The following is a 21,247-nucleotide window of genomic DNA, read 5'->3' as shown; positions in this document are numbered from 1 at the left end:
CAAACAAACAAACAAAATAACTAACAAACAAACATACAAACACACAAACAGATAAAGCTGCAGACCAAACAGTCCAGGAATGTTTGCGTTTAAAAATATTTGAAGCCGTGTATCAATTGTTTTATTTTGTTGGCTTGTTTGTGCATTACATTCTGCGTTTCAAATCGTACCAAAAAAAAAAAAAAATGTGCAGAAATATCAATAGTAAGCAAGTCTGGGCAAAGTAATTCTTCTTTAAAGTGAACCCCCTAAATATATGCAGTACTGCTGAATATGAGCTCGCAAACATCGCTATCTTTCACCCATAACAAGTGGAAGTGTGTATATGAAACCCTGTAAACACTTCACAGTTTGAAGGAATTGGTATGATCGTACGGCTTAACCAAAACAAAAATGTTAACAACAACAACAACAACAACAACAACAACAACAACAACAAAAACAGTCCTGCTAATGAGTGTAGCAAGTGTCAGATTAATGTGTTAATCGTTTCAGAGTTGTTACCATGTAGATCTAATTTCCTTGTAGTTCCATACGCAATGAAAGCCTTCTTGACTAAAGTCTAGCCTGAAATGTCCTTTTTCTTAAAAAAAAAAAAATGGCACTCGTACGTGTTTCATTTTTCATTATTAGTGCAGGTGGGTTTTGATTATACTCTATTTCTATGAGTTCTGTGTCAATTTCTATTATAGGACTTCGGGCGAATTACAAATTATCTCCAATCAATTTAACATTTCTCACAATAGATCTCGTCCGAAATGCAATCGTGATAAAAAAGATCAGGGTTCAAATTCGTCTTTGGGCGCTAAATCTCAACAACTCAGCAATCAAATTGCAACTTGCGCCAGTTAATGTGACACTATGAAGACCAGTCATTCATACCTAACATCTCCTTTCCTTCGGTCATTCAAATTCGTGAATGAGCAAGAATATCTGAAATAATTGCGCTTAACTTCAGAATGTGGGATTCGTATCAATAGGAGATTAGGGAACTTCATCCAAGGTTAATACTTGACCGTGGGTGATGTTATGCTCATTTGGCAAACAACATGAAATATTCTCCTTCTTTTGCTGTAAAATCCGAGAAAATGCGGAAATCTGAGTTCTGTTATAAATACAAGTGGTGTTTTGACTTCCTGAAGGGGCCTAAACCCCTTCCCCTCCCCCACGTTATTAATTCATTGCGTAACAGATCTGTTTAATGTCGTTTGTCATCTGGTGCAGGTTAATGGAAAACTTGTTACCCGGCCTATTTACATAAATTATTCTTAAATTTGACTGCATTAGTACATTCTACTGAATAAACGCTTACGCATCCATCTTGTTATGTCAGTGTTCTGTATTCATTCTATTTCATTTTACAAGCTTTACGCTGACAGACAATATCGTGTCCCAAACTGACTAACTGACAATGTAGACGGAAAAAATAACAACAACAACAACATGGCTGACCATCATACAGTACGCTACTGACAAAGTACCAATGAGGACCATTGAAGACAACACAAATCAAGCCTGCGGGGAGACTTGGTGTCAGGCTCTAGACAGCTAGCTACGATAATAACACACACACACACACACACACACACACACATACACAAGAAACGCAATACATGTATCACGAAATGTGTACGAAACCCAAGTACAGAAGACATGTACAAACGACTGAAAAAAAGGTAAAGAAAACGAACATGAGAAACAAAAGAGAAAAGGACAAAATAAGCTCCTCAAAATAAGTTCTGCAATTAAAGTTTGATGCATCATATTTCTCTTATACCCGCATTATCTTCATTAAATATGATATTATATGAAAGCCTGATTAATTATCTTTAAAATGACACCTCACTTGCTTTGATTGGGTGTTACTGGAATGTGCAAAACAGCTTAGTATGGGGACAGATCAAAAGTGAAAAGTCGCAACAATTCTGCTATTGATAATGTACAGTTTTGATGAAAAAAGGCCACTGGAATATTCCAATGCTGAAATGAGAGCACTTTCAAAAACTCCCATTTCCTAGACATTAGATGACTGTTTGGTCAACCTTTATGATAAATCTTAATCTGCAGATACTACTGTAGTTTTTAATTCATGGATGAAGCCTGGAATCTAATAATCTCACAATGCATTCTTTTCAAGCACATTCCTTCCTTGAAACGACAAACCAAATGGGAATGAAACTCTTTGACATGACACGTTTGCTTTATTTTGCAACATTTCATATTTGACCTTTCCTCATACTCAGTCGTACTGTGCATTCCAAGAATGCATAATGTAAACAAGTGAGTTGTTGTTGTAAAGAAAATTAATCAGGCTTTCTTATGATGTCACATTTGAATGAAATAACGTAGTTTTAAGAGAAATATACATCAAACTGGAATTGCAGGACTTTTTTGAGGGGTTTAATTGGTCACAAAAGAAGAGAAATATGAAAATACGAAATGAAAAAAAAAGAGTGGAAAGGTATACACAAAATTTAAATGTAAATTATATAAACTTTTGTATACGTATGCATGTGAAAAGAACGTCTGTCGTGTCCACGCGGATACGTATAATACAGGTATGATTATATATATATATATATATATATATATATATATATATATAGAGAGAGAGAGAGAGAGAGAGAGAGAGAGAGAGAGAGATATATAGATATATATATGTACATATATATATATATATATATATATATATATATATTCACTTTTTAAAGAAATCTCTACCAAATCTATTCAACCGATTTCACTCTTCTTTTTTTTTTTAGACGGACTTGATGCCATGGGACCCTGATATATACCACTTTTTTTATTGAAGGAATTGGTTAAATTCCTAGGATTTATTCTTGATAATGAACTTACCTGGAATCTAAACATACATTCTAGGTCGTATTATCTCAATATATATGAGGCGTTATAAATGAAGTCAAATATTGTATTCCTGAAGACGTTCTTTTGATAGTACACTGTTTACTTTGTTATTGTATACCTTAATCAAACTATGACTTAGCATTGTAACGAATCGTGGAGAAGCCATACTGTTGTTTCTATTTTATGAAAATAAAATGTTCAAGATTAACAATAATTTGTATCGTTTGCATTTGGGGCAATATATGTGCAAACTTACCAACCATTTTTTTTTCTCTCTCTGGCTGTGCCTGGTATTCCATTCCATGTCGGTTAAAAACAAAAATGTCCAATCATATCCTACCCAGCAATTGAATCCAATGAATTTTACTTCCCTTTGACTAGGACATTTTTTTTTGCCAGATCAATATTCTCATTTTGGGCTTATATTTTGGAATTCTCTCGATAACAGGATAAAAGAAGACTTAAATCGCAATACCTTTACTTTCAAGTTAGAGCCTCCCCCCCCCCCCCCGAAATTCCTACATAGCAGTATACGAGTTATGCTTTTGTAAACCGTACTTTTAAGTTCCTTAAAAAATCATAATCGGATATGGTCTGGTTATGAACCTTTAACCCCTCTTCCTTTTCCCCTTTTACTGACCTTTTCGACCTCTTCCTGTCATTCTTTCCTTTTCTTTCTTTTCTTTTTTTCCACAAGAGAGCGACCTTATGTGCGTGCGTGTGTACGTGTGTAAGTGTATGTATTTCTTTTTGTCTTTCTTTTTCGGTATTAGTTATTGTTAAGGAGACTGCAAAACTACAGGTGTGGGTTTTTTTAGCAATCCTCTCCATCTTCAATAGATCTAGATTCGGAATCTGTCACAACATTTATCGTTTATATTTCACAACAATCTGTCTTTGATTGCAATGTTGTATCGATTTTGTGCAATTTTATCGGTATCTAAATCGATATTTGCAATGTTTTTTGTTGCAAATAAAATAAATGAAAGAAATAAAATGAAAAGAATGTATCTTACATTAAAAAAAAAAGAAAGATTTTCACTGTATTGGGTATGGGCACCTTGGTTGGTACACCCTCCTGCCAATCACAACATCTGACGGTATTAAAATATCTCGTTAAGTCTGTCATTTAGTGTTTGTTGAATTGTTTTTTATCCTTTGATCAATGTGAAGTTGTGAGTTGCAGGAGCATTCAGGAAGGAGGCGGGGGTCATGCCAAGGGTACTTACTATCTACGTGCGCTCTCCACACAAGAACTTCGGTCGGACATCACTAGAAATGTTTACACTTGAACGTTTGACCTCAAGGCCTACCTATTCAATACAGGAAAGCAGATTACCCCTATTGTGAAGGCCAATACTGAGACCCTGGATAGCAAGCTCATTTTAGTCATATCAACATGGCTGCTACTAGGATCCTCTCTTTCGCCCTGGCAATTACATTCTGCATTTGTTCTCCCCATCTTTCCTCTGCGGGTATTGGTGGAGACCGTCAGCCGATTGTGCAGGCTGGTAAGGCCACCTTTCGGGGGAAATACATCAATGTCAGGTCTCACCACCTACCTGATTTCAGCGAAGAAGTGGCAGCGTTCACAGGGATACCGTATGCAGAGGCACCCGTTGGTGACCGGCGTTTCAAACGCCCTGTGGCGAAAGTCCTCGAAGGGGATTTTGATGCAACCAGAACCGACATATTTTGCGCGCAAACCATACTACCTATCCTTGATCTGAACTTTGAAGGGCCGCACACGGAAGATTGTCTTGTTCTTGATGTCTACGTGCCACAGCCTCAGGTAGAAATTGTTGTAAGCTTGGGTTGGAATATGTAAGTTTTATGTGGAATCGTATAACTATGTTTCTTTCGCCCCTAAGGTGAAACATAGCTCTCTAAAGGACTACAAATTAATCAATTCAAATCAATTCAAAGTTTATTTCATTTTTCGACAAAACATATGTTTCACTTCATTTAATAAGAGAGAATAAGGTAATCTTGTACCATTCCGAGATTACTTTCAATATAATCGGAACGGTCTGCTGAGAAACGTGTCTGACTGACTCGATTTGCCAGGATACTGAGTTGTTTTGGAATATTTAGAGATCAAAGTTGTCAAATAATTTCTTTAGGAGCCCTTCCTGTTCATTAGGAACCCCCCTCCCAACCAATCAACCATACAAAGATGGTAGACCTTTCAACTTTATTGTCAGTCTATCATGAACTAGACAGAAAGATCCGTCTGTCCGGAGGACTCTTTTTAAATTTTGCCATTAACGCTGTCCTCCGTAGACAGACGGAAGGTTGCAGTACCCATTGCTGTGTGGATGTTCTTAACCACTGTCTCTACGGAAAATTGGGTGAGGTACCTCACCCTTCTCGATTGCGTCTAATTCACGGCCCTAGGTCGGCAAATTTAAGCTTGAATAGTGAAATTTAAATTTAAATTCCTAGAGATATCCCCCCCCCTTCCCCTCACAGGGCGAAGTGGGTTAGGATTTCGACTCCCTATCACGGGCTTTTGGAAGGGGAACCATTAAAATCCCGGTCCCTTTTAGGGTTTTGGAAGGGAGGCCAGCAGAATTGCCCCCCCCCCCTTCACATATTTTTGGCAGCTACGGGAAGCTAACAAAAATTACCTCCTAAATGAAGCAAGAGTGGTGAGGGTGAAGAGAGTCCACAAACCTCCATGGAAAGGAATATATTTAGGGACGTTCTCATGCTGAATACACCAGAGAACATGAACTTCCTGCAGCACTTTCCTCCTCGCTCCTTGTTATGTATAGTGCAAAAAGAATGTATGTGTGATATTTACACGTTTGATACGAATTATATACATCCCTGTACGTATAAAGTTATTATCTCTTTAATCGCTTGGAATGAAACCTTTCCCACAATTTAACTCCTAAGGTAAACATAGGAATAATTTCACTGTTGTATAAGTACCTACCTGACCTGTACAATCGAGAGGTTGGAAATGTTGAGAGATCGTTGATCCTTAAGTTCAGTGTAAACATGTGACACTCTGATTGAATAGTAGGCTGTGAGCAAATACGGACTTTTACCTCGACATAAACCATGAGATCGCAAAAATGGGGTGGTTTCTTTCTGTATTTTGCAGAAAATTAATGTTGCCTTTAAGGGTAGTTTTACTGTATTTACAACGCAAACATGAATCAAAGGTGGTCTTCATGTGACGCTATCACACATGATGTATCAGGCGTTGATGAAAGTCTAAGTCTGCCATATTTGAAATTTTGAATGTCGGCTGACGTTATGATTTGTTGTTTCGAAAATACATCTGATTGTCAGCTTCCTGATAAGAGGAAAAGTGTACATTCTTTCACAAGGTTTGCAAGACTCTACATTATATGCTGTACTGAGACAGACTAAAATGGACAAAGAGAACAGATTATCTCAATTGCCAGTGTGAAAGGTCATTATTGACGTACATAAGTGACGTAGAGACAAACGAATATAGGGAAACGATAAGATTTACAGATGGATTAATCGATAGAAGAATAGAAAAGTTCTGCCCCCCCCCCCCCCAAAAAAAAAGGACAAAAATTTATTGATTGTCAATAAAATTGCAGAAGAAAAAGAACTTGTTAAATGTTATAGGAATGAAAAACAAATAACAGATGTTATAATTCTTTATTATTTCCCGGCTCTTAATCTCTTCTGTCATGTCAGAAATTCATGAATATGACGCAAAGCAGTGCAATATCTGTTCTTTCCGTCAATAATAAAAAATGAACCCCTCCTTACTTTTTTTTTTTTCCAGCCGAGATCGGCGGCTGTGATGGTCTGGATCCATGGAGGTGGTTTTCAGTCCTGGGCTGGGTCCATTCCTACATTGTTGCCGATACCGCTGGCTGCCTTGAATGATGTCCTCGTTGTCACCTTGAACTATCGACTTAGCATATTCGGTTTCCTGACAACCGGTGGGTTGACATAGTATATGTTTTTAAGGATCTCAGAGGAGGGGCAACAGACACAAAATTAGATGCAGAATATAAAGAATTTTATCGCACAACGAGCTAACTCCATTCTTCCTAAGTTGAGATATATGTGATTAAATCTGCTTAAAACAAAGAAAAGGATATTTTTAATCATAGATTGTAGAATATTCCATATTATATTACAAGTCAGATATTACTGGAAAGGTTTAATTTTGCTCTGTCTGATGCTGGACTTACATTGAAATGTTTAAAAATAACGCTTAGCCCATTTGTGATAAAACTCTTCACCTATATTCATTTTGCAAGTTTGTTCATTCAAAAGCACATACAAACACTTTATCAATTTCCTGTTCTTTATTTGACTTTTGTTCAATGAAAACGCAGAAAGCACCATGATATATAAAAAGATGAAATGATAAAAGCTAGTATTCTACCAACTGATGCTGTTTGATCACATATTTTCTTCACGAAAGAGGCTGGCATAATACAGATTCATGGGAAGAAAGAATAACTCTAATGTTCGCAATCAAAATCATCTGTTCTTGATTACACAAAGCCATACATGCACACACAACACACGCACATCCATCAACAGACCGATACACATTAAAACGCACAGTATGCACACACAAACGAACAATCAAAGAAACACACACACACACACACATATATATATATATATATATATATATATATATATATATATATACATATAAACACACATATACTGTCTTATACCCAGAAACAAGAAGAAGTTGATAGCGAGGTACAATCTGTGTCATAATGGCAGCAATGCTTCCCATGGGGTTAAGCTACTGTAAGTAAATAAACGTGCCACAAGAGAACAATAGCATGTAACAAAATACAGATGCGATGTTTTTAGGGGGAAAGAGTCACTGAACAAATTGTAAACGACATGAAGGGATGATTCCGATTCATTTCTGTGATGATTGTAACGATAAAATCATTTAATACATTTGTGATCTGAACATTTGGTTTTCCTAATGACCACATTGCAATAGATACCAGTCATTCTTTGACACCATGCACCTATGCAAAAAAAAAAAAAAAAAAAAAAAAAAAAAAAAATCAGATAAACATTTTATTGTTAGGGGTTCGGACTGGTCCGGATAGCGTATAATCATGTTATTTGATTTCTAGCTCGATATTCTTATTTTGTTAGGTTGGTATCGATCATTCGTGTTGTTTCTAACGTCTCGAGAATATTTTTTGATGTTAAACCATAAACAAGATCTCCATTACGTAACAGAAGCAAAACTGTAAGGGGAGAATTCATTGTCCTTATTTATCTGTCTCTTTACGATATCTGTATAGCTCTCTTCCATTGTAACTGACATTCTGTTTCCCGCTGTTTTGTGTTTTAGGAGACGACGTTATCCCTGGTAATCTCGGGCTGCTTGATCAGCGGCAAGCGCTCATATGGGTTCAGGAAAATATTGCAGGTAAAATTACCACGATTATAATGATACTGAGTCATTTTTTGTCTGTTAACAAACAAAGAGGTCTCCAATCAACTTCATTGCTGGTCTTAACTTCAAAGTCTAGACTTGAAATAAATATGTTTTGACACTAGTAAAGTGTCTTTGCTTGGTTTTGTTTTCGTGCAATTTATTCTTGTATCATTATTACTGAGTGTCGCGGGGTGAACGGGTGCTTCAGCCTATCTGTGCTTTGTCATAAAGAACCACATGGATGGCAAGAACGAAATTCTATATTTAGACAAGAAAGGAATGGTACTGCAAATGTAAAAGACGGCTATACAATCCTCATAACAATATCTCGCCACAAACACGTGCTTTTTTCAAATAATTTCTTTACACTTGTTTTTATCTCCTTCAAAATGGTTTATGCAGACACTAATTATTGACCTATCCTTCGTTCGTTGTTTCAAGTCTAAGGATATTATCATTCAATAGATCATTGTCTGAAAACAACAGATTAAAATTACTTGATGTAAAAACGTAAAACGTAGACGTAAAAACCGAAAGATAAGTTACTTTTGTAAATAGCGATCGAGATTAAGATGATGTTATAACAGGGAGGTAAATTTACGTTCATTTTCGTCAGCCTTCGGCGGTGATCCCACTCGGGTTACTATCTTCGGTGAGAGTGCCGGAGGGGCGAGCGTCAACCTTCACGTATTGTCTCCTATGAGTGCTGGTCTCTTTTCAGGCGCCATCATGCAGGTTAATCCTAATAATAAACTTTTCATTGTTTTTTGAGCGTTGTATAACAGTCATGGATACCTTGGTTTCACAGGACTTCATTTCACATCATTCTAATAGAAATAGATATCATGTATGTTCAGTAACGTTTACTCGCCGTGCTAACAAAATAGGATACCTACAGATGAATTACATTTTTCTTCTTTTCGTACAGAAAGCATTTCCCTGGGCATGAGAAACTCTCTCAATTGCTCCAAAATAGGTTGTGAAACTTCAAGTACACAAACCATGGAGAAAATCAATTGTCTACTTGATAATTTGCCATGAATGATGGCGTATGTCTTCAACCGATCCCATTAAAATTTAATCATCCTTTTACCCACATGATGTGAAGAAGTCTATTGTAACCCGTAAGGATCTGTCTTGAGTTCATCTATTATGACGTCATTGACAGAGTGGAGTGGCTTGCGACTGGGCGTCAGGGACTACAGAGGAGGCGAGAGAGAAGGCCTTTACTCTGGGCGAGGCGCTAAACTGTGACGCGGTAACAAGTAAGGAGCTGGTGGAATGTCTCAACAGCAAATCGGCGGATGAGATCGTCAACTTTCTCGCACAAGTAAGTGTAGGGTGACACCTGTGCAATGACACCAGGCACCTTACAAGGAAGAGAAGAAAGTTCGCAGAGATGATATTTTTTGATTGTCTATTTGGCTTTGTGTTTTTCCTGTATTTGGGGATAATGAATTTTTTTTTCAGCCCTTTCCAAAACAAGGTCAATTTTCTGTGAATCATTGACCACTGAATGACTTGGAATCATACCATTCAAAACTTAATGATGTCCTTACAACGCCAACCATACATTTATGGCTCTCCGGATTAGAAACGTAATCACAATAAAATGATAATGTTAGAATTTTTAATGTTTTTTTTCCAGAATAATTCGGAAATCACAAAGCATTAGGACAAAGCGCACTGGCACCCTCAGAAAGCTAAGAGCAAACATATTATAGTAATGCATACGTTCACTTGAAGGGGAAAAAGCCATATAAAATGGACGCTGACGAAGAATAGTCCCCGTCCACGCCTGTTAATATCTTTATACAATATTGTAAAGGTACCATGCTAATCACAATAGCTTCAGAAACAGATACTTGTTTTTAATGTGCGTAAAAAGCTCATTATAATAATAGTTCATATCGTTTACTGGATGCAAAGTGATATGAGATGTAATTCCTGGTCACTATAGGAGATAAGATGTATACAAACTACCAGGCAGCGACAGCAGCGCAAGTCCACAGCATTTATGTGGATTTCAGAACAAGTAGGTCTTCAAATTTTGTTTTAAGTGATCCAGTGTGTTGGTGATGATTTAAGAGGAGGAGGGAGCCGATTCAACAATCTGGGTGCAGTAGAGGAGAAAGCTGCATCGCCAGCTATTTTGTTGGTGGGTGATATTATGTCTGTACATAAATGTGTATACAACGATTGTACCATCTCATGCTATCATTCCACCATCACTGCTTTGGTCACTCTATCCTGTCTCTCTCACGGTCAACCTGACACTCCTTTCTCCAGCCACCACCATGCCTCATTACCTCGCATATAAACATCGCCACCTGTTCATCTCACTTCCTCTACTGCCACCCACCCTCTTCATCCCATGACTGTAAATACAATACGACACTGTTCTCCACATGTTATATAATCAGCCATACTGGCTGCAATAAACAGATAGCCTCTCAGACCTGCACAGAGCAAGACATGTCTGACTCGTCTCTCTTGCTAGTCCATCTCCATTCACATACGTACACAAAAATGGCGACGAGGATGTAGGACCGCTGTGTGCTCAACGTACAGCTGCCTCCAGCCAGGGAGGTGACCTCCCTGCTCCAGTATGGAGGAAAGGGAGGAGATCGAGATCGACGAGGAGAACGAGTAACTCTAGGCTACAGAGACGAGACATTGCCCATGGTTCATGCACCATCAAAGCAGTACAGACTGTGAACACAGAATGACGGCACACGAGCCCATCTACCAACGGATCGGGAAGAAACCGATGTACCGACGCGACGATCGACCCTGCACTAGAAAATGACAACGATAAATCCGAGCCTGGCACCATGACTACCAGCTCCAGAGGACAACAGTGACCATGAATATGAACAACGATTACGATCACGACATGTTAGAGACTTTGTGAACAGAGCGATTTAGCCTCGCCGAGTGGACATGTCGTCCACGGCCCGAGCATCATCGGAAGCATGCAGCACGGCCTGACACTGACCAATACTGAACGAGAGAAACCGCGATTGATTCAACATCGCCGAGTGGACCAGCCGTCCACGGCCCGAGCATCAGCAGCATGCAGCATGGCCAGACCATCGACCAGGACAAAAATAAGGCCGACAGAACTTGCGATCGAACATCGCCGAGTGGACCAGCCATCCACGGCCCGAGCACCGATTGAGAAAAAATTGTGCAGCAAGGCCAGATACCAGATCGACTGTACCGCGACGCCAGATCGAGCGTAATGCGACTGAACTGAGAAAAGCGAGTGGATTACGATTTTCATCCACGGCCCGAGCATCTTAAAAACATGCAGCATGGCCAGACTGCAAGGGAAAATCATGACATTGGACTGACAGCTGACGACAACGAGAAACATCGGAATGACCACCGCATCAGAGTGCAGACCACGAGGAACAGCGTACACCGGACATCGAACGACGAACACATCGGAGTGACGACCACGAAACACCAGGACAACCGCGACAGACTATTTTGATCCCAAGGAGAGGATAATGATTCGACACATGTGGGACCAGAGCGCGACTTCGAAAGCTGTGAACATCAACAACGACCAGTGTGACCCGATGACGACAGCGACTTCAATAACGACCATGCAGTGTGAAACGAGAGCGACTACGAACAACGCGGAAGTTTTCCCACATTGACCACGACCAGTGACGACGGAAAAACATCAGTGACAAACAAGGAACTTTAGTGAATGAATATGGACTGCCCCCGACGACGATTTAGAATATGAAAACTGTAAGTTAACTGTGTATATAACTTTGAGAACATTGGCGAAAACAAAGGACTGACCAAGATGGACTTGAACTTTGGAAGAAAAAAAAAATCGTAGTTACTAGTATAGTTGGACATCGTCAAGTGAACAGTGAACATTGACTCTGTTTTCTGCATTTTGTCTTTATCATGTTCTGCTTTGATATTCTTGTGTAAAGAGCCTCCCCAATTTCACGTGCCTTGATCTTTGACTTTCCTGCTTTCACACTCACACTCCCTCTAGACTTCTTGACTTTTCTTTTTCTTTCAACAGGGGGAGGGATATTATGTCTGTACATAAATGTGTATACAACGATTGTACCATCTCATGCTATCATTCCACCATCACTGCTTTGGTCACTCTATCCTGTCTCTCTCACGGTCAACCTGACACTCCTTTCTCCAGCCACCACCATGCCTCATTACCTCGCATATAAACATCGCCACCTGTTCATCTCACTTCCTCTACTGCCACCCACCCTCTTCATCCCATGACTGTAAATACAATACGACACTGTTCTCCACATGTTATATAATCAGCCATACTGGCTGCAATAAACAGATAGCCTCTCAGACCTGCACAGAGCAAGACATGTCTGACTCGTCTCTTTTGCTAGTCCATCTCCATTCACATACGTACACAAAAGGTGGTTGAATGAAGGCAACATATACGATATGACGTCTGGAGTGAGAATTTCGTACCAGACACTCCCCAACATACTCAGAGCTCTGTTGTTGACTACTTTGTACACCAGTAGGAGAAGCTTGAAGAATGCTCTTGCCTTGAATGGCAGCCAGTGGAGTTAGGGGAATGACGTTTGAGAGAATGGACACGAGAACGTGAACGAACATGGTATATGTGTATACACAAGTCTAGAGAGCATTCTGTACTCTCTGCAATCGATCCACATCAGTCTGTCGCTGACTAATTCCGCCAAGAGCATTACAGTAGTAAAGTCGCAATAAGACCCCAATGTACCGACTGCTGCGTTGCAAGTAGAAGTGTCAATGAATTTTCTGATCCTCCATAGATTTTTCATGAAGCCCTAATTGTTAGCTAACTTGCAGATCTGTGAAACATGAGTGCTCATCTTTGCATCGGAGGAAAAATATGACTCCTAGATTGCACAAATGGTCAGAGTGAGGGATGAGTGTTCTACCAAAAACAGGTTTAGTGCCTGTACAAGCTGAAGTTGGCGTTAGGAGGCACGAACAAGAAACTCTGTTGTTGCTTTTTTCTCTTCATTGAGTTTCAGCTTTAAGATCACAGACATCCATCCCTGCATTTACAAAGATGTACCCACATATCTGGACAGTGCTTTCAGAGTGAGTTCAATACTAGAAGGATCAGTGGGTCAAACTCAAGCTAGATTTGCACATCATAAGAATACATTACCACATCTCACATTATTTTTCAGCACGAAGAAGATTTAAAGGGAACTGGTGTATACATGATGGATCATAGGGACCCAATTACAGACACCTGCAGAATACCAACGTCTGACGTACACACCCAGGACGCAGACACGACTCCTGCGGTGTGTGAAGTAAGAAGTCATTTACTGTAGGGCTGAACCTTTTATACCAAAGGTATTGTGCAAGCAATCAAGCACAATTTTATGATCACTTGTATCGAAAGCATCAGACAGATCAACCATTACCAGCACACCCCTTTCTTTTTTGTCATTGCTGATAAGGATGCCATCTTGGACTTGGAGGAGGGATGTCTCGCAGCTATGATCACTCTTATTGGCAGTCTGAAAAGACTCAGAGAGATAATAATCGTCATGTACTGAACGAGCTGAGATGTACGTGACTTCACATTCACTGATCTTGGATCTGACCTCGATATTGGAAACTGGTATGGAGTTCTTATGAATGTCTTTGTCACATAGGGATTTCTTTGTCACTGGAATCACAATAGCTTGCTTCAGTGAGTCTGGGGATGTTCCTGCTGATAGAGCAATATTTACCGTAGCAGTGAGCGAGGGAGCAAGAATAGGAAGACGTTTCTTCAGCAACCACGTAGGAAAAGGATCAAGACTGTAAATCATAGCTGGACTCTTATGATTATCCGTGTAAGCTCAGTAACGGTTACCTCACACAATTCAAATTCATCTGATAAAAGTTACGGTGATCTCCTTGAATGGAATTCAAGACAAAATTTCTGCACTGATTACTAAGATCACGGCTGATACCACTGGCCTTATCAGCAAAGAAGGATGCAAATTGGTCGCTCATATTTGCAAGTGAATCTTGAGCTGGTAAAACAGTGTTCTTGCGATTGAGGAGAGAATTGATTGTTCTAAAAGCAGTCTTAATTATGACAGTTTGGAAGCTAATTCCTTACAGTATTCAGATTATGCTTAAGGAGATCCCTTCTGACCATGCCCTTGGAGTCATGGTAAGATTTCAAGTTTTTTTTTTTTTTCTTCTGGGGATTTCACTTTGCCCCATATCCTTTCCGCTCTACGACGCTCACGATGGGCAGAGAATTATATCCACGTTATACCTCTGAAGGGTGACATCTGTGTCTTAATGTCCGCACTTTAACTGGAGCACGATGATCAAGTGCAGTCCATACAGCTGAGTCAAAGAAGTCGACAACTTTATCAACATCTCTACAGTCATCAAGAGAAGCACCCTCATCGAGCAACGTATCAAGATCCTTTGAAACGTTTTCACGGCTTGTGTTCTTGTAGGGTCTACTCTCTAAAAGTGAGAGTTTGACAACATACTTCTTGCTTCATTGTTGCAACAGCCTATTGACTGCAAATCACTACACTTCATTTGCATGATAATTTTGTTAAACTATGTAATCTGGCTTCACTGAGTGCCTATATGCTTCTCCGGGAAAATGTAGACATACAGAGCATAGACAACCATGCAGGTCCAAATCTTGTTTCTAAACACCAAGCTGCAGAATGATGAAAAATGCTGAAACTTGTCCTGGAGTATCACTGTACTGTACACCAGTGATGGTTTATGTAAAAATGCAAACTTCCATTTCGGAAATGACACATATAGGATGACATTCAGGGAGCAAGCTTTGCCATGTTGCAGCAGAAATATATAATAATTGAATGTTACAATTATGTAGTTTTGTTCCCCTCTCACGCTTTTTGTCTCTTTTTGTCTCTTTTCCTCTTTTTTTCTTTTTCTTCCTTTTTCTCTTGCTCTCTTCGCGGAACCTAAGAAAGTATGCCAAACATAGTGACAGCCAACGTAGGGCTATCCCTCCTTTTTCTTTCCGTCAGTACTTCGTTTAATGCTGTGGACTTGTATTTGATATGCAACACCCATTCACGTATGATCTTAACGGGTGTAGATGATAACAACAAAACAAACACAATGCGTACAGTGTACAATGGTCCCCATAGAGGGTCCAGCAGCATTAAATACAGTGCAGCTAATGGGTTTACCACTGTCTTGTCTTGTCTTGTTTTGTCTTGTCTTGTCTTGTCTTCAACATATTTTTACTTTACTATCACAATGAAAGAGCACTTGACTTACCTCTTTCAAAAGCAGGGAGAATGATGGTACCCTTAACATACATTGAGTATATTGAATTTGTTCTTTTCACGGAAAATTAGATTCGACGGAAATTCTCCTTATTTTCAGTATATTGTTTCTATTCATTTGTCCATAATCTAGTGTCTTTATCCAGCGATAACGGAACCGAAACTTTAAAAATTCACAAGCTTGGAATCGTTTTTCAAATTTTTCTAAAGCTGTCACGTATTATGTTCTACTAATGTGGCTACTTTCACTCAATCCACATTTGTGTTTTGGATTTGGTTTTCTTTAATAACTAGTCCTAGTGAAGCCGAGATAACTGCAATAAGGATCCCCCAAACTTCATTATTACCTGGTAATCAATATCACCAAAGAATTGAAGAAAACTGCAATAACAAAACTTGTACAACATATATATGCGAAAAATAATGATTGGAATCATTCACATTGTTGCTTCTTGCAATTAGCTAAGGCGTTGAAGATACTCGAAAAATGCAAAAGATATTGTAGTAAATCAACAAAAGTATTTTTCCCTCTCCTTACATTGCTTTTTGTTTTCTTCGTAGGATATGGCTTTTGCGGCAAAAATCATGTCTCGTCCTGTGGTCGACGGCCAGTTCATCCCAAGAAATCCTTTAGACATGGCCGCCGATGGCGAGTTTAACCGTGTCGACACCATGATCGGCTACCTCAGCGACGAGGGGAACGTGTTTGTGCTGCCACGACATCGAGGCTTAGGGGGAAACGATAAACCAGTGATGAACAAGACTGTCATGCAGGACGTCCTCGCTCTTAACCTGTTTTTAGGCGATGGCGGTGTAGACCAGCAAGTGATTGACGCAATCACATTCGTCTATTCAACAGCTGAGGAAGTAAGCAACCATAAATGTTTTAGGCGTAAGGACTCCTTAGGTTATTGTACCATTCTTTATCTGTATGTAGACGTCATCTGAGCTGCAGTTCCCAAACAGTTGAAAGATATCCTCCAACAGACTTGCCGTCGTTTCTTTCATGTTAGCATTTTCTCTGTTATTTTCAGAATTATTGTTGTGGGCAGTAATATGATGCATTTCGCTCTCTCTCCATCTCTCTCTTTTTCGAATATTATACGTGATGCTGACACGTTAAGAAGATTAATAGATATGGATATCGTTTTGGGTTTTTTTTTTTCCCAGTCGGGGTAATGCTACAGTCACACACGGCCGGATTTCGAACTGGGTCCATAAGGAATTAAAACTTTATCGACCCGGTTCGAGCAGTAGATACCAGCATTTACCCGCATCGTAACCCGTGTCGGCGGTGAAAATTTGTTGGTCATGCTCAAAATTTTCTCACGGATTTCAATTCCATATTGATATCCGAATTGACCCAGTTCGAACCGCATTGATTCGCATCGACCCGCTGCAACCCGCAGCGTAAAACCGTGTGGACCCCTTGCCGTATACCACATTGCCTTCATGCAACGGATTTACATCCGGGTTCAGTACGGGTTGAAGCGGGTTGACACGGGTCGATAGGGGTCGAAAAGGATTCATTAAAGCGGATTTTTATACGGTTCGATACGGGTCAATACGGATTTCTACGGCTCGAACCGGGTCGATACGGTTTTGATTCCTTACTGACCCGGTTTAAATTACCCTCCATTCCAGGACTAATCCGGCCCATGTTCACCTGGATCAAATCCGTTTTTTGACCCGTCCATGTGTGACTGTAGCATTCAGAATCGAATGCGATTTTCCGCTCATAGTTCAGGGGTGCTTAAGGTCAAGTGAAGAGCATGCATGAAGATGATTATCACAAATCATGATTTTGCTTTCATAGCTGAGCGATGATGACCGGAACCACTTCGACATGGTAGCCGAGCAGTTCGGGGACAATTATTTTCTCTGTCCGAGCTTCGTCATGGCGGAGCGCCTTTCCGCAAGAGGAAACGCAGTCTACATGTACGTCATGTCCCATGTCCCCTCCCATTCCTTCTGGGGCAAAGACATTACTTGGATGGGAGCGACTCATGTAGATGACCTGCAGTTCGTGATGGGTTCGGCCCTCACTGTTGCTCCCGACGATGACATTGTCGGATTCGGCAAAACGAAATTCACCGACGAGGAGGCTCGAATATCCGTGCAAACCATGAAATACTGGTCCAACTTTGCAAAGACGCGGTAAGTCGAGATCATGCTGTTGCATGCCATCGTGTCTTCCGGATGAACTCTATAGATCGATCCCTTTGACAGTGAAATCCGCCATAACTGCGATGCCCCATGCTCGCAGACGTATGGTAATTGATGAATACATGGTTTTATATGATGACCGGCTCGCGCCCGCCGCAATCTGTATCATGCATTTAGGAAAATCGTGCGCAACTGGGACACCACAGTCATGACAGTTATTGGCGAATGTCTTAGCCAGATAGGATCTGTATATAAGGCGTAGAAAGGACAGTGACGCCTTTTTCGCTGCTCTGAAATGCAAAAAGAGCTCTAGGGTATCACATGCGGTAAAGGCCGTGACTGCAATGTGTCTCGGACTGAAAACAAATGTCTCAGTGCACCACAACTGCTTCATGGTGTTATTTGCAGGAGCAAGACAAAAAGTAATTTCGAGAGTCATTTGAATTTCAGAATTTTTGTGATTTCTGTTATACGCCATATTGATAAACAAAATACAAAAATTCAAATGTTTATGAATTTAGTTCAGTGAATGATGTAATTTGGTATTCTTCCACGAATTACAAGATGCTGGCGCAATGACTACGAGTATGATAGCTCGTTTGATTTTGTCCATGGATCCAAAACGTAAATAAATCTTACGCACATGTTCTCGCAGCATTTTTTTTTCTATTCGATTACACCCGAATGACACGTTTTACAGACATCTTACGAAGAGAGAACTACGAAGGTGTATTGTTTCATGTGATAAGGAATAACAATTACATATTTGTCCAATTATGCAAGACAACTACATTCGTTTTGACATTGAAGACCAGGAAAATGGTTATTTTCCTTTGATTTTCTGTGCTTTTTTCCCCACAGAAATCCCAATCTCTCGTCGGTAGATGGCAACGATGAGGTTGGTTCTTTGTACCCACCTTGGCCGAGATTCAACAAGGAGAAAGTAGCTTATAAAGACATTTCACTGTCTTTTGAGAACCACGTTGGTCATCCAAAGGCGGACACATGCTATTTCAATGACAATATTTTACCGCAACTTAGAGCAAATGCAGGTAAAGATATATACCATGATGTGACCAGTATTGACTTTTTATTTGAACAATCCTGTTCCTGTCATTTTGAGAGGTACTACAGTATTCATTTCATGGAGTCGATCTGCTTTTATAGAGCATCGCGTACTCTGCCTTTTTCCACAACAACCATGCAACTGATCTGATTCCATTACTATTCATTTGAGCATGCGCGTACATATCATGTAGAATACACACACAGAACATGAGACATCGTGTATATAGCTTTCATTTCTAATTTTTTGCACACCATATTATTTCCTAACATATATACAGGGTGGCCCAGAAAGAACGGAACACCAGTCTGTAATTTCAGCACTTGCTGTGTCGGTTTATGAACGAATTAAAGGGTATCTCACCGGGCTTGAAAATAATTCGCGACTGCAGATTTTGCAAATTGCAGAGATCTATTCGCTAGCCTACGACTCTGAGACGTCTATTGTGAAATTACAGTGTCTCCGAGCAGTCGCAAAAATTTAAAGACACGATTTAACACTGTGGCTGACTGATTGTAAAAATTCTCAATCTGAGCTGTCTGATCTGTATAGTTATGTTCAGATGAATGAAAACAACAAAGAAAAGCAAACAAAATGAAGATCATAAATTAATTAAATCATAAACCGACAAACCAATATTCTCAGTTCTCATTGTATTTATCAATGTACACTTAATAAAAAGAATTGTCGCTGTTTTCGGTATCTCTGAGAGTCTAAAATGATCACATTTTGAAAATTGCAAGGGTTGACAAAAATGGTTCTAAAATCATAAAGCACTACCCAAAATTAAAGAACTTGGCGTCATTCTATTGGGAAAAAATGGCATTTCCAATAGTATGCAAAATAATGAAATATTTGCAACAATATTGCTGAAATTAAAGATCTCAGGTGTTCCGTTCTTTCTGGGCTACCCTGTACATGTTCGATTTTATAAAACAAACAAGTCAGAATGATGTGCACACACGCGTGCGCAGACGTGAACCATGTATCACATTATCGAGGAAATAACTACAGTGTCCAAATAAAATCTTGCATTGTAGTTCAGATTCGTTTTAGTCTCTAAACACGATTTTGGAGTTTAGGTCAGGTTCACACGCACACACACACACACACACACACACACACACACATATATATATATATATATATATATATATATATATATATATATACATTTTTTTTTTTATTGTTTCATGGATGTGTACCTGCACATGTTTACATGATGACATTCATCCGACACGTCTGACCTTCAGACTGGACTTTTCTTTGCCATTGAACATGATTTTAGACAGAAAAATGAAGAAATGACTGATTTGATTAACCGAAAAAAATAAGGTTGTGATCAGCTGACAGGTTCTGTTTTCACTTGCTTTACTAAATTATTATCTTTGAATGCTCATTGTAAATATTTTTCAGAAATTGTACTCTATTCCATCTTTCTTTATCTCTACACAGCCGAGATACAACGTCTCCTATCCCTGGTAGGAGGAAATAATCAATAGATGTTTCCCATCGTCATTGGACCTGCTTGAGTGAAATGGAGCAGAAACCTGCTGGAATTCTTTTTCTTCTAGATTTTACTTTCTCGCGTCATATAGCTTTTGATACTAATTGTTAGTTCGTAATTTCCACTAGGTTTGCGATAATTTTAAAGTAAGTTACCATTAGGAGAATAAGCTATTCGTTTTTGCATGGGTTGGTATGTACACCTTAGATCGATAGGTATGATTTTATTCATTTGTCGACCATGTCGACAGGAACTACATCCATATCTATTCTCGCCCAACGAAGGAAAGGAATTACATCACTTTAGGCCGATTGCGCTGTATCTGCTCTGTCTGTATCGAACTATGATCATGATAATGTTTGCTTTTCTGCATTCTTTCATAATAAATTCTAACAACAATAACAAGAAACGAAGAGCTTGCTTCCAAAAGGCGCTAAATCAATCATTTTTCAATGGATTTAGCGCCTTTTGGAAGCAAGCTCTAGACGATCAAAAAATCAAATGAAAATCAGACAAATGATACAGGGTATATAGAAACATTCAGTACAAAACCTTGCTTGAAATAAAAAGTGGATACAATTTTGATTAATGCAAAAAGCGGGTTTATCATAAGCAATATTATTGCCTGAAGAAGTAGCAGCCCGAAAAATTTAGGCGGTGATTTGTCTCTGCCTCCAGATCCAAAGGATCAGGGTTTGATTCCCAAGTCTAACTGAGCAATATTGTGTGTAATCATACCGTCCCCTCGAGTAAGAGGCAAACCATTCTGTCCCTCGGATATAACACAAAATGGAGGTCCCGTGTGCAATAAGGCGTGTGAGAGAGTCACATTTCATGCACGTAAAAGACCCAGCTTCATTTATTAATCGCAAAGACCAGAATGTATATGATAACTCAATGATGTTGCCCCGCCTCAG

The 21,247-nt window shown here is 39.5% G+C and overlaps 1 protein-coding gene across 1 annotated transcript; it reads left to right on the top strand.

Annotated features, from left to right (window-relative positions):
• Positions 1 to 4,220: 4,220 nt before the first annotated feature.
• On the top strand, positions 4,221 to 20,325 carry LOC140239607 (cholinesterase 1-like). The gene is made up of 9 exons (XM_072319439.1): positions 4,221 to 4,657; positions 6,641 to 6,800; positions 8,204 to 8,281; positions 8,907 to 9,025; positions 9,459 to 9,620; positions 16,153 to 16,458; positions 17,408 to 17,748; positions 18,619 to 18,809; positions 20,279 to 20,325. Exons 1-9 carry the CDS (start codon positions 4,265 to 4,267, stop codon positions 20,323 to 20,325), a joined length of 1,797 nt encoding a protein of 598 aa, XP_072175540.1. The 5' UTR covers positions 4,221 to 4,264.
• The last annotated feature ends 922 nt before the right edge of the window (positions 20,326 to 21,247 follow it).

Source organism: Diadema setosum, chromosome 16, assembly GCF_964275005.1.
Source record: "Diadema setosum chromosome 16, eeDiaSeto1, whole genome shotgun sequence".
NCBI classification, from domain to species: domain Eukaryota; kingdom Metazoa; phylum Echinodermata; class Echinoidea; order Diadematoida; family Diadematidae; genus Diadema; species Diadema setosum.
The sequence above is the reverse complement of the archived record's forward strand: the minus strand, read 5'-3'. Positions and strand labels throughout refer to the sequence as shown.